At 41.0% G+C, this 15,848-nt stretch overlaps 1 protein-coding gene across 9 annotated transcripts in view; it reads left to right on the top strand.

The window, feature by feature from the left end:
- Window positions 1–5,454, top strand: part of fbrsl1 (fibrosin-like 1) — a 330,931-nt gene extending 325,477 nt beyond the window's left edge. For 7 of the 9 annotated variants that reach the window (XM_077560536.1, XM_077560539.1, XM_077560537.1 and 4 more), the window contains 3 exons: window positions 291–374; window positions 1,057–1,285; window positions 2,630–5,454. In XM_077560536.1, the coding sequence (XP_077416662.1) occupies window positions 291–374; window positions 1,057–1,285; window positions 2,630–3,932 (1,616 nt within the window). In that variant the 3' untranslated portion in view covers window positions 3,933–5,454. The remainder of the gene's footprint in view (window positions 1–290; window positions 375–1,056; window positions 1,286–2,629) is intronic. The other 2 variants (XM_077560541.1, XM_077560540.1) reach the window with 1 other exon arrangement.
- The last annotated feature ends 10,394 nt before the right edge of the window (window positions 5,455–15,848 follow it).

Below are 15,848 nucleotides of genomic sequence, written 5' to 3'. Positions count from 1 at the left end.
CCTGTTTAACTTTCGACAGGCAGTTTCTACTCATTCCCAAGAACTCTTTTGCATAAAGTGGTGTTGTTGTCCTAATTCAAGAGTGACAACCCACTCCAGTTAGGAGTGCGGGCCACTGCAGTACCCGGAGGCATAGAGCTAGGGTGGCAGCGCGACACAAAAACAGCTCGCTTGTAAGAGAAAAGCAGAGTGGAACGGGTCAGTGTGGTGTGGTGGTGATCACCGTTCGCCAGTCCCCTCACCCCCACCCCCACCCCCCTTTTTGCTAATCCCTGTTTGGCATTTTGCAGATCCTTTCAGTCGCTCCAGTTCCTTTGGCGGCCTCGGCAACCTTTCAAGCAGTGCCTTCGGAGGATTAGGCAACCCCTCGCTTGGTAAGCGCTGGCCCCCTCCGCTCCTCCAACGCTCCCCCCTTCAATCTGGCCCCTGTGGCCAGTAGCATAACAGAGTAGGAAAAGCATTAGACCACAGGGAGAGTCAGTTGGGGAGCAGAAAATTCAAGACACTTAACTGTAGTTTCCGTGTCAAAAGCAGCCCCGGCCAGGGGAGGCTCAACAAACCGCAGCAGACCTTCTTACTGCCAGTTCATCTACCAACTGTGTCCCCAAGGTTTCATCTTGAGAGGCCACTGCCAACGGACTCTCTAAGGTCCTCTGTTGGTGGCAATTCAAATATTAATTATTTGACAAGCCCCTTCTGCACCAACATGGAGGGTTGTCTGCCTCGCTTTCCCGGCATTTCTTTTTTTTAACTGCCAATAGAGTCACCATGTTGAGCATATGGATGTGATTGGAGTCGACATGCTTTGGAATGCTAACGTGTACCCTGAATTTTCACAGCCCTCAGCTACAAGGGGGCAAATGAAGCAAATCCATAATCCAAAGGAAAATTATTATTTTAATCCTGGGGGAATGTCATTAACCTGAAATTCTTTCGAACAGCCTGAGTGAGCAAAAAGACAAAGGAAGCTTTTAACGTTGATTTGCTTCTATTTTCTTGCTCCCCACTTAGTATGCAAAATAAACTCATAGTATGTCCAATGTCTGTTCGTTCCAGGGTCCAACAGTATGTTTGGCCCCAAGGAGGGCCCCGGAGGACTGCCCCCGTTCAGCAGCCCCCAACATGACACCTGGAACAGGCTGCGACGTACGCCGCCATCTTTCCCGACCCCGCCGCAGTGGCCTAAAATTGCCGATGCTGAGAGGAGCAGCTCCGCCAACAGCCATGAGCGAGAACGAGATAAAAGAGACTCATCTCTTGGAAAAGAGGAGAAGGATAAAGACCGGTGAGCCTTTATTTCTTCTGTGCATAAAAACAGACAAGCATTCGCAATAATGCTTTGCGATTATTTACAGTATTAAACCATAAGAAATGGCCAAGGTCCAAATATAAACCAGTTTAAAAGAATGTATGAAAAATAAGATGCCCTCAAGGTACAATATGTACATAATATGTATTTTTGTGTATATCGGGAAGAAGAATTGGTTATGTGGGAGGTATATTTTTTTGTTTATACATCAATCCATCCATTCATCCACTATATGGAGCGTTTATCCTCATGAGGGTCGTGGAAGTGCTGGAGCCTAGCCGTATACAGCGCATATAAAAACTCGACACACCCCTGTTCAAAAGGTTATCGTAAAAAAAAATTAATGGAGCTCTTTTTATACTGCACTCGCTCAGTGTGAAGAAGTCACATGTAAAATAACCGGTTTCCAGCATGCTCATATCTGGAAGTGCTGATGTAGCAGCCTACCAAGAAGCAAAAATTGAGATTTTGCCGATGGCACCTTGACAAGATTATCATTTATTGTTGAAAAGAAAGCCCTGACTTTGCGCATTTTAACCCCTACATTTTTTCTGCTGAGTATTTATTTTTACTGATTTTAACTATTTTGCCACATAAGAACATGGGTGTGGGGGGTGAGGGGCGAAATTTGGATTATCGCATGTTTTTATTTGTTATGATGGTTGCCGGAATACTATGGCTGTAATGTGTTGTAAATTTACCAAGTTTATATGTAACATTTTTAACATGAATATCGTGCAAATCAACATGCGATTGTGATTGGCTAGCTAGGATCCAGTCATAAACCATAAGTGTTGACATCATCCAAATTATGTGTTTTTATTGGTTTAGACACGCAAATATATCATGTACACTGCTATCATCTTTGGAGGAAGAGTAAACGAGCAGCAGAGGAAAAACTAATGGCGTGGGAACTTGGATAGTTAAGTCGTTACTTGCAAAAAGGTCTGCCAAAATAACATTAAATCACTGCCCCAGCTCTTCTCCAATTGGAGCGCTTATCTAATGTCACGCCGTCGCTGCTCTCCGATAAAACATTTTCAAACTCAAGGCGCCTTGCCACTTCGGCCGGCACTCCGTACCGCCCAGGAACGCTCCATTCTGTGGTCCACGCTCCTCACCACATACACAATGAATGCATTTGACGACAGCACACTGTGCCCTGCTAAATGCAGTGTGAAAAGGGTTTTATGGTGAACGGGTAGGATTTAAATGAGTAACTTCTTTCTAATTGGCTAATTTGATTTGGCACCAAGCAGCTGAAAGAAAGAATGCGTGACAGCCCAAACCGAAACTAACCTGATGTTCTTATTATCGCAGAGATTCGGTGGAACGCAACCGTCACTCCAACCGGTCATCTCCGGCCTCCGCACCGGTCAGCTACCAGATCAGCAACTTGATCCGTTCCACCAGCCAGAACAGCGATCCGCTGCGGCATCACAGCGGCAGCGTGGATCGTGTGCGCGAGGCAGAGAAGGAGCTACTGGAACGCCATCGAGACTCTTCCGCCCTGGTCGACGTTAAGATAAAGGAGAGTCGCTCGCCTGGCAAGGAGATGCTAGAGAGAAGATCTTCAGAGGATTCTATCAAGCAAGCTCAGCGCTCTCCCTCGCCGTACTCCAAGGCAGTGATCAATGAGCAGAGCATGAAGATGGCGGCTGGTCCTCCACCTGCACTCAAAGACAGTGAGAGGAAAGAGCCTCCAAGTGGGGAACAATTCCACAAGGTAAAAAGTGATGACATGAAGATCAAAGAGGAGAGGAAGGAGGAGCAGGAAGTTCTGGTGGTGAGTTCTGAGCCGGCTAACCAGCCGCCTGCACAAGTGCAATCTGCTCCCATCAACCAACCCGTAAATCCGCACCACCACCACCCTCCCTTGTCTCATCATCCTCATCTTCCCTCCCCGCGCGGCAATGACATTACAGCGGCGGGTTTGCACGGCGTCCCCATGGCACACTCACTCCCCCTCTCCATGAGCGCCATGCCCCAAATGGGCAGCCTAAACGTGCTGGACCGGGCTCGCATGGCTCCCTACATGGGAGTCAGCCCGCTGGCAGGAAGAGAGCGTCTCCCCCACCCGGCGTTCCCTTGGGACCCCCTTCGAGAGGCCTACCGCAGCCTGGACCTGCAGAGGCGCATGGACTTCCAGCTCCGGGCCGAGCAGGGGCATCGCTTCCCCAACGTGTACGAACAGGAGCGGGCCTACCGCGAGCGGGAGGCCCACGACTACTCTCACCACGAGCACCTTCTGGAAGTCCGCAGGGAGCACGAGAGGATGAGGCAACAGGCGGAGGAGCGCGAGCGCCTCCACCTGCGGGAAGAGCTGGACCGAGCGCGGCTCCATCAGCTGCACCAATCCCCCATGGAAGGCCACCTGCCGCACATGCCTCCGTTTATGCCCCACCTTGGTGGGATGCCCTACCCGAGACTCAGCCCATCCACCGGCCACAACGGCCTTCTGAACAGAACACCCCCTACCGCTGCTCTCAGTGCCCCCCCGCCACTCGTGCCAGCCGGCAGTGCCAGGCCAGCCTCCCCCAGGAAGACTACACCCCTCACAACCACCCAAGACCCTCGGGACTATTCGCCATCTCGCAACCCCAAAGAGGTCGAGGCGCGGTAGCTTCACAAGCTCCACTCGCCCAATCAGAAATCGTCCTTTTGAACAAAATGCACTCCTCTTCCACACACACAGTAAATTTTGTAGAGTACATTTTACTCAAAAAAAAAAAAGCCTATTTGTTCCCACTCTAAACATAGTAAAATATTCAGAGTAAATTTTACTCAAAGTATTTTTATTGTGTACGAGAAAATTGACTATCCAATGACAAAAAACTAGTTACTTTTTTTTTTCTCGAAATTTTAATAAAATTTTAGAAGGAAATTTCATGAATACATTTCAATAGTTCATTTAAAAAAAATAATAAAAAAATTGAGGAACAAAGTACTGACCATCTTGGGAGACGGCCACTATGCCACTCCTACTGACTGAATATTTTACTTTCTTGAGTATAAATTTTACACTGTTTAGAATGGGACCAAACAGACCCTTTTTAGAGTCAAATGTACTCTACAAATTTTACTGTGCAGAAGAGCAGACTTCCCCCAAGGGAAAGGGTATGATTGTACAGTATCAGATTAAGCACATGCCATGAATATTTTTTTTGTGGACTGAAGGTTGGAGTAATGTAAAACAACACAAATGTGTATGTTTATATCCATCTTAAATATTTGATAATTATTAATATATTAATCAAATAACTTTTTTCAGCTTTAAGTGAAAAAAGAGGCTCTGAAATGGTTTGTATATTTGCTATCCTTGTTCCATGTATAGATATCATTTCTATGAATTTGATGTAACTTGTGCATTTGTCACACCTTTTACAATATTTATCCCCATTGATTGTGTGTCATATCAATTATGACTGGATTTGGATTCCCCTCGGGTAATTTCACCTCATGGTACCAGGATATCCTCAAAATGGCAATGTACAGTGTTATGTTACCAATTTGTTTTGCCTCTGAGATATGCAGACAAATATATATAATGAGGTCTTTGATCAGTCTCTGTACAGAAAACTCATGTAAATAACCTGTTGATACCCCTTTGCTGCAAAATGAACATGTGTAAATTTACTAGGCTTTTTAACCATTTATTTAAAAAAAGAAAAAATCAAAAATAAACAAAAACACACACGCAAGGTTAAGTCCAATTTGTGAAATTCATCGTGAATGAATATCAAGGCAACAGACAAGCCGTGCCGATGGATGTGAAGTGGCGGAAGGTGTTGCAAGGGAGACTAGAAGGATCATCTGCTATCTATGCAAAGCAGGAATGGCACCCTAGCTAGAACTCCTGGAGGAAGCAGACTGGTGACACTTGAGTGGCTTGGGTAAACTCATGTTGATATTTAACAATGGTATTACTAAAAGACTTCCATGTCAAAAACTGGACCAGACAGACACAAACGATGGACACTCTAAAGTGGGCAGCAAAAGGACTTTCTTTCTCTGTCAAACTTGTGGTTATGTGCAGTTGTTTTTCTTAGACTTGTATACAAAAGAAGTAGAGTTTTAGGCGTGCAAAGTAAAAATTGAACATTCATGGTTTAAAACATATGGAATAAAGTTTGGACCTAATGTCACATGTTTTCTGCCTGACCTTTTATTATATATGTTGTGAGCTGCAACAGTGCAATGTTGATGTGATTTTCATAGTTTTGCCAATAATTCATCACTTTAAAAGGGGAAGTCAACCCCCCAAAAAAAATTCTTTACAATATGTTCTATGTAGCCCCACTTGTCTAAACACTGCATACTGATTAATATTGTGTTAATGGAATATGAATAAAGCAGCAAAATGCACTTGTTTTTATCTCGAGACGACCATTTTGCCACTGGCTGCCGACTGACATCACAGTTGCTCAAGGTTCAGGTAACAACCAACCCCGGCTCAGCTTGTGAACGTCACATGACCAAACTAAAAAAAAACTGATGGTTATTAGGTCATTATTACCTGAGCAACTATGATGTAATTTTTAGTCAACAAAAATCGGCTAAATGGCCGCCCCTGATGCAGATAAAATAGTGGATTTTGCTTCTTAATTCCTATTCCACAAACAGTTTTAATCAGAATGCTGAGTTTAGACAACTCGGGGCGCTCACAAGATGTTGAAAAGAAAAGGTTTGGGTTAACGTCCCCTTTAAGGTTTTGAGAATTCAGTATTTGTTCTTCTGCAAACAGTTTATTTGAAATTACAACGGTAACTTCTTTTACAGGGAGGCCCCACCATCCGATCATTTGACCGTAATTTGTCATACATAGGATGCGGGTCTGATCGATGAGATGGAGCGTTGACAATCTGGTGGGGAGAAATAAGTCATTGATTTTGTATGAAAGCAGCTTTTGAGTGTTTGTGTTTCAGGTAACCAGTATTGACTGGCAGCCCGGCAGCATATTGACCCGCAGTCTGGGCTCATTAAAAGGAACAATGCCTTGGAGGCAGGCTATTGGTGGAAGTGAGGCTGTTCTCCTAATGCACAAGCCCTCATCTGCCTTTCTAATGAGGGCCCCAAGATGCATTGGAGTGGCTGCGAAGGGAGCCCCGAGGCGACCTGTCTTTTTATTGACAAGACCTTGGCTACACTTGCCTCCTGTCCGCAGACGGCCAATTGGTGCTGATAATGCCCTGACTACTCATCTCACTGCTGTGTGCCATGAGACCCAGCGATCCTATCTCATGGTATCAGCACATAATGACAGCGTGGGATCAAACTGGGGCCAGGTCATTAGGGGATGTTATTGAAAATCTATGGCACCTCCGTGTTCCACACACTTCAGCTGAGGGGTTTTTTTTCTGAAAGGCTTGTTGCAACGACAATGCTGGGATTGGGCAGACTTAAATTACTATTGCTTTCAATTTAGGCGCCCAGAAATCGAGCCATGTATCGCTTAGATGGGTAGCATCTGTCTGCAGACACCTTCTCTTTACTACTATGTGCTCCTGGTCCTAATCATCTAGTCAGCAACAGGCACTTAACCCCTGTACTTGCTACTGCTTACTGATTTTTCCTGTAACCATTATTTACCAAGCGAGCTGGTAGACAAAAAAGACACACCTTTCATTTGGGCTGCCTCAATCACTATCCTGCGCTCTATCCATTTTACAGTGCGGAACGGCCCCTCTGGAGATAAAAAGCTCCATCAATTTCATTCATCGTCTGGCAAGGTCAATTTATTTCAGCACACAGTCCATCATCAGATGGGAATCAATTCACACATTGCCTAGGATGTCCAAAACCAGACGGGTTATTGCGGTGTCGGCAGCTGTCAGCTCTTTTATTTCTTTTGCTGGAGATTGAAGAACCTCTACACACTGTCTTGTTATACCCCTTTCTCATTTGAAATATTTATTTTCCAGAGTATTTTACTAGGAGTGTGAAAATTAATGTATTCTTTAAATTTAAGAATTCTTTAAAGGGACGTTCAGTGATCCCTAGCGCCATCTAGTGGTGAACTAATAATTCATTCATTTAAAAAAAAAAAAAAAACCTATGTCGATAGTATGCAAAAATTGCGTAAACCTTTTTTTTTTATATATATATAATCGTAGGTCACTAATTATATTACATGGATGTAGTCTCACCTCACTTGAGCTGCCATGTTTTGACGCCATCTTCTTGCTTCGGATGCCCAAAGGACAACAGTTAGCCCTGGTGGACCTAACGGGTCAACCTTTCACAGCTGAGGGCTGCAGGTGGTGGTCACTAACGCCGGCTCGTCACTTTCTGCTTTTTTTCTTTTTTTACTTGCTCCTCCAGCTAGCCGCTCTTGTTAGCCACTCCAGCCTATGGCTCCGACCAACTCCCGCTAGCTGCTCTTGTTAGCGGCTCCGGCTAATTCCGGCTCGGTCAGTCTTTTGCGCTGCCAAATCGCTCGCCGATGATGCTCGTTTGTTTATGCAAAACAAGAATTATTGGTAGGTTTTGCGAAATGTGGTATCTCTGAGCCACCGTAGTATGTGTGCTCCTATGTGCTTCTAATGCTATTTTTTACCACTAGATGGCGCTAAAACTACATACTGGGTCTTTAAAGAATTAAAGAAAATTAACTCAGTAAACGTATCTGTTTTATTTACTTCCCGTTATGGCCTGTAACCTGCAGCCAAACTTAGCTACTGGCACAAAGACAGACAAACACGGACTGGCCTATAGATTTTTTTTTACTTTCAGTTTTACGAGACGCTTGATGGAGAATTCTCAAATAATTTGTGCACTTTACAAAGCCAAATTCAAATACTGTAGCATGTTAGTTGTACGTCTTGGTGTCTGATCTCAGAGCAAAATACCCCGATCAAGTTCCTGCTACGGGGCCTCGAAAATCTACCCTTCTTAAGTGTGCTGCTTGTGAGCACAACTAAACCTGGAAGCGAGCTGTTCGGAGAATTGTTTCTACGAGGAAAAAAAGATTTTGATCGTTTTCTTTAACAGTTGTATTTTACACAAGTATTATATTCAAGGATCAAAGAAAGCTATTAAGACACGGTTTGATGCTAAATATACTTTCTGTGTGATCATTATTACATTAATTCCAAGATTTTACTCAAGTAAATATCTGTTACAAGGTGTGAGGAAAAAGGTAGAAGCAGAAGTACAAAAATGTGATTAATTGCAAAAAAATGTGTGATTAATTAGTTTTAAAAAATGTAATCGCTTGGCAGCACTCATTTTTACATAATAAAATAACATATATTTGCTCTACGTTGTTAGGCACATGTCTGCACTATCCAGTGAGATTCAATTCAAAAGCTGTATTTTTACAAATCTGCTTTGGTCACACCCGTGAGAGCTACCTGGCGCACTACTCCACAAAAGGTTACAACTTATGCAGGTCAACTCAATTTGACTGTCTCTAAAATGTTGAATGCACGTGGCCAACTCTTCAAAGTTGTTTTGCTTTTTGAAAAATAGTGTTTCTTTAAAAGCTCTAAAGCAAAATTCACAGCAGGTGTTGAAGCCATGATTGGAACAGCCATTTTCCTAATTCAGTTATAATTAGTAATTAAACAGTCCTCCTTATTGTGCTTTTTGTATTTTGACATCTTGAGATCAAGACAACTTCAAACAGTTTGTTCTCAGACAAAAGTTTCCACTGAGATGACTTATGTCCTCAGTAGGTTCCAATGTAGATGAAGAGAGACTGGAAGGATCACTGAAAGGCAGAGAATAATTTGGAAATGTTCATGTATGTGAATTTGCCCATGTACTGAAACAATTAGTAGTTGTGACTGTAAAGGTAAAATATAATTTATAGCTTGATGATATCGTTAATCTAGATTGTGGTGTAACTATAGTTTTGGTGAAAATAAGATTGATTGTATTGTTTTTTTGTTGATTTTTTTTTTTAACACAATCGTCCACTATAAACTCAATAAATAATATCTGTGGTGTCAGTTGTAATACATTGTCTTATTGTGCCACTAATCCTCTTCATTTATCTGTCAGAAACCTCAACGCATTGGGTTTAGGATTGAATTTTCATGGTCTCAAATACCTTCAAAAAGCTCTTGGCGCAAAGCTCAGATTCAGCAAACAGCGGAACAGGCCTAAGGAGCTTTTGTGGTGCACAATGGCAGCTAATACCACAATGCCAAGCTAATAAGATGGGCAGCAAATGAATGGTTCGGTCCAAGCTCCTTTTCACTCCTGCTCACACTCTCCCAGCAGATGAAAGCTTCCTGTACTGCAATGTAGTGCGTCCCCCGCAGGCGCCATTGCATTAGTTTGCCGTTTTGAAATGGAGATTGATATTGAGATGATCACATAAGGATCGTAGCGGCCTATTCTGGGCTAGGGAGACTGTTGGCACTGCTTGAGTTGAAGTCCATGTCATTGGCGGGCTTCACAATCCCTGATAAAAGCACTAAACTCTATCTCAACTGGTAACCATGGGAATGAGTACCGTAAGTCAAGAGTCTTGGCAGCAGAACCCTGTCACAACACTCTCATTGATCGGACCACCTAAAAAGGCCAGCAGTGTGCATGCACCGATGTTGCCGCCTTTTTTTTTTAGACCTCATTGTCAACATCAAGGCGACTGACAGAAACCAGGCCAGTCAGCAGTTAAGGAGCTGACTTGGAAACAGTCAAACGGTGTGAATTTCAAACCCTAGTGAGTGGTGACAAAGTACTGTGACTGTCTAATGTCTTCTTTGCACCTCTGGATCCATGACAACATTCTTGGCAGTCTTCCGCCACCGCTGCAGTGGCTGAGTGAGGATATCTTAAAAACCCAAACAGAAGGAAAACTTCAGCGGCCTACCAGAGAACAGGAAGCTTTCCGGGTGTGGTAGGGGGATGCCTAAGTACATTCTCGATTATACACATAATTTATCTTTCTTTCTTTATCTTATAATTATACACATCATTTTTCTTTCAATTTACTTCATAAGCATTCAGCTTAGCATTCAGCTATTAGCATTCATCTTAGCATTCAGCTATTAGCATTCAGCTTTCAGCATTCCCACGCAATTTTCTGTAGAAATTGGCAGTGAATGTCGTCCCTCAACGTGGCAAGAGCAAAAAAAAAAGGGAAGAAGTGTTATTTAGCCACGTTAGTTATTTGAGTACGGGTCATGCAAAGCTCAATTATCATTACAAAGTTTTTCGGCTCTATGTCAGGAATGCCTCACCCGAGAATATTTGCAAACACAAAGCTTTTCCAAGCTTCAGAATAAAAATCATCAGTTAGTCCATGTCTCCATAGTGTGGTTACATCACGTATTATGACATCACGTTTGGCAGCAATGTGGAAAGGATTTTACAGTATTTCAAATGTGCAGTTGTCTTTCTTTGATCATAAAGAGACGGTGTGTATTATTTAGTTTGTATTATTTAGCGCCATCTAACGGTGAGTTTACAATTCGTTAATTGTATTTATTTCATTTATTTTTCACTATTAATTTCAATAATATGCAAATATTCTATCACATACATTTTTTATATAATCATAGGTTTAGTAATCACTAATTATATTATTATATTACATGGCTGGAATCTCAACTTACTGAGGCTGACATGTTTCGCCGCCATTTTCCTGCTACGGATGCCCAATGGACAACTTTGCGAACGTATATATGTATATATATATATATATATATATATACATGTGTATAATTTTATTTATTTTTTTACATAGGCACAGTACTTTTTCAGATAGGTGTATTTGAAACCTGTCATTGTTGTGCAACACATTTGAACATACAATTTTAGTGGGACATAAACAGGGTTTAGAGGGTTACTTTAAAAATGTATTTATGGTAAAGTTGCTAGTTACCTGTTAAAAGATGTAGTTAGTAATGTAATCCCAGTACCTTAATATTAAAGTTATGTAACTTCATTACTTTTAATTACCATTGGATTACTCCAATACCAATAATGTTAATCAAATATTTTGGGGCCATTCTCATTCAACACATTTACCTCAGTATCTCTGAGAAGGGGAGTGTAAAAGATCAAACGACTTACATACAGTTTGCTGACAGAGCTAACCTAAAACACAATGTATGCTATCATTCATCAAATCTCAATTATTGCCTGAGCTTGAAACCCAGAAGAGCAATAGAATTATTCCAAGAATGTCACACACATGGCGGGAGATTTTATTGCTATTTAAAATGAATGAATAAATCCTGCAGTCACTATCCATTCCTTTTGATTCACTTTTGAAACTGACCGCGCAAAGACCAACACGTAGGCTATACAATTGTAATCTGATTACTTTTTTTCCCTGGAACTCTAGAGGAATAAAGTTTTTCTCTTTTTTTTCCCCCTGAATATGTGACGCTGGTGCATTAATTTTAATTATTAAAATTTTTTGTGTGTCATTATTTAGTTAAACAGACGAATATAGTATTTGTATAACTAATTAACTATGGCACTGGAGGTTCCACTTGCTCCAGAGAGTCTGGTTTTCGATGGATCCTTATCATCACGTTTGTAAACATTATGCACCAAAATGGCAAAGGTGGCAGTAATAAAATGGGTAAAGGTCAGGAGGATCATATCCTGACCGGCTTCTCAGCATTCCATTCCAGGCTTGGACTACCTCCCAAGCTCCTTTGGAAACGTGTCTGACAGCAAACATGCTTTGAAAGGCTTATCTCCTATCGCAGCTAAGTTCCATGCTCTGAGATAACAATCCCCGTCTTATCTTGTTGTGTTCGTTAATGTCACAGCTTTAGGGGCTTGTTCTTCCACTTGCGATGGGAGCTTGCCGAGCGGATTGTTTGCAGATTAGTCAACGTCTGCCTCGGGAGATTTTCAGTTTGTTCAAAATTCTTGTCTTGACGTTTTCTTGCATACATTGCTTCAAGTGAAGTATTATCATACACTGGTTGGTTGGTATGCAACATTGTGCGCGGGACGCCGGGAAGGGCTACAGTCATTCTTTTCACATCAGACGATCCTGTTGTAGGAGCCAAAACAAAAACATGCACGATAACAACCTGAGGCTAACTATGTTTTGGTGCAGCATTGTTTATTTGTTGCTGTTCAGCCCAGAACTTTAATCAGTATTTCATTCCGGAAACATTTATTCTAACTAATCAAACCAGAGAAACATGCTGGCAAGAACGTGCAGTTAGTGCGTCCACATTCATGATCATCCCGTTGTGACACATGAGACCAGGCAGAGTTCCATAGACTTGAGCCATCTGGCTATCTAGCGCAACCCTTAGCCACACAGTGGCTCACTCCGCCATTGATTGAGGGTGTTGAAGGCCAGCTATTTAACACATCAAAACAACAAGTACCGCCATCAAGCTGGCCCTTCTCAGGGCTCGTTTCTCTGCCGCTGGAGAATGTCTCTTATCGCTTCCCTTCTGCTTGTCAGTTTAGGCCGTGAGGCATAAAAGCTATTTCCCCGTGCGTTATTCCATTGTGCTTTTTGTTTCGCCCTCGCAAGCACAGTAGATCGTAGCTAAGGGCTGTTTACGTAACGGCATTTTCAACTGAAATACATAGAAACTGTGGCCATTTGTTTACACCACAATGGCATCTCCAGCCTGAAAATGTTAACGCTTGAAAAAGTGTGCCAAAGTGAAAAATGACACGTTATTGTTTCAGCGAAAGCGCTTAAAATTGTGGTCTTTCAAAACTGGGGAATGTGCATGCAAGTCTTCAATTTACTAGCATACGTAAACAACAAAGTTGTATCATAGCGTTATTGCAACTTTCATGTCATGTTTGAGCAAACTGTGCCATTAATGCACCCAATTCAAGTCAAAATTGTTTGTTTCACAGTGTGTCTTAGACTTGTGCACATAATGACATTTTTGAGTCCATGTGAACAGGGTTCATTTAGACTTTGTTATCATTGGGGCGTCAAAATTAGTGCATTAATTTTACGTTGATTTAAAGTTCCTTTAATGCCAATAATTTTTTGAACGTGCGATTAATGACCGCTCCTTACTTGGAAACGCCTGTACTGGGAGAATTACAGTTATGTCCATGTCGAAATTTAATAATAATGCATTTATTTGTGGAGACTGGGGTCAAGCTGTATTTTACAATTTTTAAAATGTGCAGAATTTCACAAGTTATTTAATGTTAAAAAATTAGGTAGCTCTTAATATAAAAAAGAAAAATGCACTGAGCTGTCACCAATGTCTTCATCTATGCCATCTAGTGGCAGAAATATGACCTCAACACAAATCAATATCACACTTTACAGTACAGTTTTTTTTTTAATCTTAACTCGATTTTAAATTAATTATTATGAAATTACTGTATCTATGACTAAAATATGCAGCCATATTTCTATTAGTTTAACACGTTTTCCCACTTTTATGTTAAAGAGGATGAAAACTTTGGAACAAATGTATTGTACATTTTTTTGTACATTTATAACAGATATCAAATTTGCAATTAATGGTGCGTTAGCTATTCAAGTCATGCAATTAATTATGATTAAAAAATGTAATTGCCTGACAATGTTTGAAAAACCATAGGAAACCTTTTCCATTTTACAAGACGAGTTGTGTAAACGTTCACACTTACGGGAAAGAAGAGATTTAATCACTGATAAAACGTGACCCCTATATACTCCTTATTGAAGCAGTAAATTTATTCCAACACCATAAAAAAGCAATCCCTCCACCACACCATCCCCTCTGTTATATGAAATGTCTTACAGATGAAAATAAAGCCTCCGTACTCAATATCATTAAATTCTACACTCTCACCTGATTACATTCCTATTCATACCTCTATTATTCTGCCATTATTGTTACTTCTGGTGCAACAGGCCAGATTAATGCACATTCAATCAGTAGCTGCATAGCCTGCTCTTTGCCATCTCTGATTCTTTGTTGCCATCAAATGTTTTTGAAATGAAAAGTATGAGTGCGGTGTAATTATAATTCTGGGGGTATTATGAAACCAAATATCACAATGAATGTAATTTTATTTGCTTGTAATCTCGTTCACCCAGGCTAATAGGCATTTTCAAAGGGCAAGCTCAGGGGGGTTTCAACGGCCCTTGTATAAATTGAATGGCTGCTCTGCTCTCTTGCACTGCGTGTTCTTTTGTCTTTGATATGCAGGCAAAGAGCTTGACAGACTGGGAGACATGGGAGATTTGTCAGCCTCTGATCGCCATACCTCTCTGACAAATGAGCGCCTTTGGCAGGAATGCTAGTGGAACCGCTTCTCTGCCCTGCTATGGAATTCTGATGAGACTTTACTGGATCTGCTGGGAAAGAAGTCAGGGCACGCCATCAATCTGTAACCAGAAAAGAGGATAAATCTGCACATATGGAGATTGAATATTTATTTGTTTTAACTAAAAGCAAAACACCTCAACTGAGATTCAAATTACTTTACATACTTTACATACCAAAGTCTGATTACTAATATTAATTGCCTGACGCTCCTAATTTTTTATCTTTTTTTCTTTTTTTTATCTTTCTTTTTTTAAGAATACAAGATTATTAAAAATTAGGTGCGTCAGGTGATTACAATTTTTAATTGTAATTAATCACATGATTTCACTAGTTAACTCACGATTAATCACTAATTGTATATCTGTTCTAAATATACAATAAAAAAAATCTAGGTTTTCTTACTCTTGTTAACAAAAGTAGAAAAAAAAAACGTTAAACTGATAGAAATAGTTCACATGAATTTATGGCAGTGAATGAGTTAATGGTTCTCACAATATGGTCCCTGGATCAAACAGGGTTCGCTTAAATTATGCACACAGCATATCTAGATCCTTTACACGCTTTTCTCATGAAGAGTTTAAAAAATAAAATAAAATAAAAAGTATATTTCTTAAATGTCTTTCTTTGGCAATGCACTCTGTAATGGCCTTCCTATGGAGTTACATTTTCCTGCCTTGTCATACAGAAAACAATGTGAAAACAATTCTGCTCATATTGTTTCTCTGGCAACACTGACCACGCTTTTATAAAGTGGCTCCTTTCAGTTCACAGTCATGTTGTTAGTGGAAAGAGTGCACATCAGCTAACGAGGACACATTGAATTGAATTCTATTGAACAAAGTCAGGTTTAAATGTGAACAAATGAATGGCGTTTAGAGCTGGCAAGTTATGATTATGGGGGGTCCTTGAAAAAATTCTCCTCCTTAAGGAGTCACTGGATCAAAAAGTAAAACGAGAACCCCTGGTACAGAAGCTGGATAAATTGATGAATGGGAATTTCATGGGGTGAATTAGTGAAGATGAGGAAAAAAGCAGATCTGTAGTATATTTACCAGTAGGGATGTAACGATAACGGCAATATGGAGATATCCCGATATTAAAACTGCCACAATATCGTCGTCGTCATGTCACGATATTAAAAGCAACACATCTGTTAAAAAAAAAATCTGGTTGATTTCCATTTGTGCAGTTCTAGCACCCTCTGGTGGATAGTTGTTTAGTGCAGTTTATTTTCCATTAGGGATATTTTGACCCTTCTATGTTTAAAATCTACACTAATTGTTTGATGATTTTTCATCATAATTTTTCTTACAATA

Source organism: Vanacampus margaritifer, chromosome 3 (genome assembly GCF_051991255.1).
Source record: "Vanacampus margaritifer isolate UIUO_Vmar chromosome 3, RoL_Vmar_1.0, whole genome shotgun sequence".
NCBI classification, from domain to species: domain Eukaryota; kingdom Metazoa; phylum Chordata; class Actinopteri; order Syngnathiformes; family Syngnathidae; genus Vanacampus; species Vanacampus margaritifer.
Note: the sequence above shows the minus strand (reverse complement) of the source record. Positions and strands in the feature narration are given on the sequence as shown.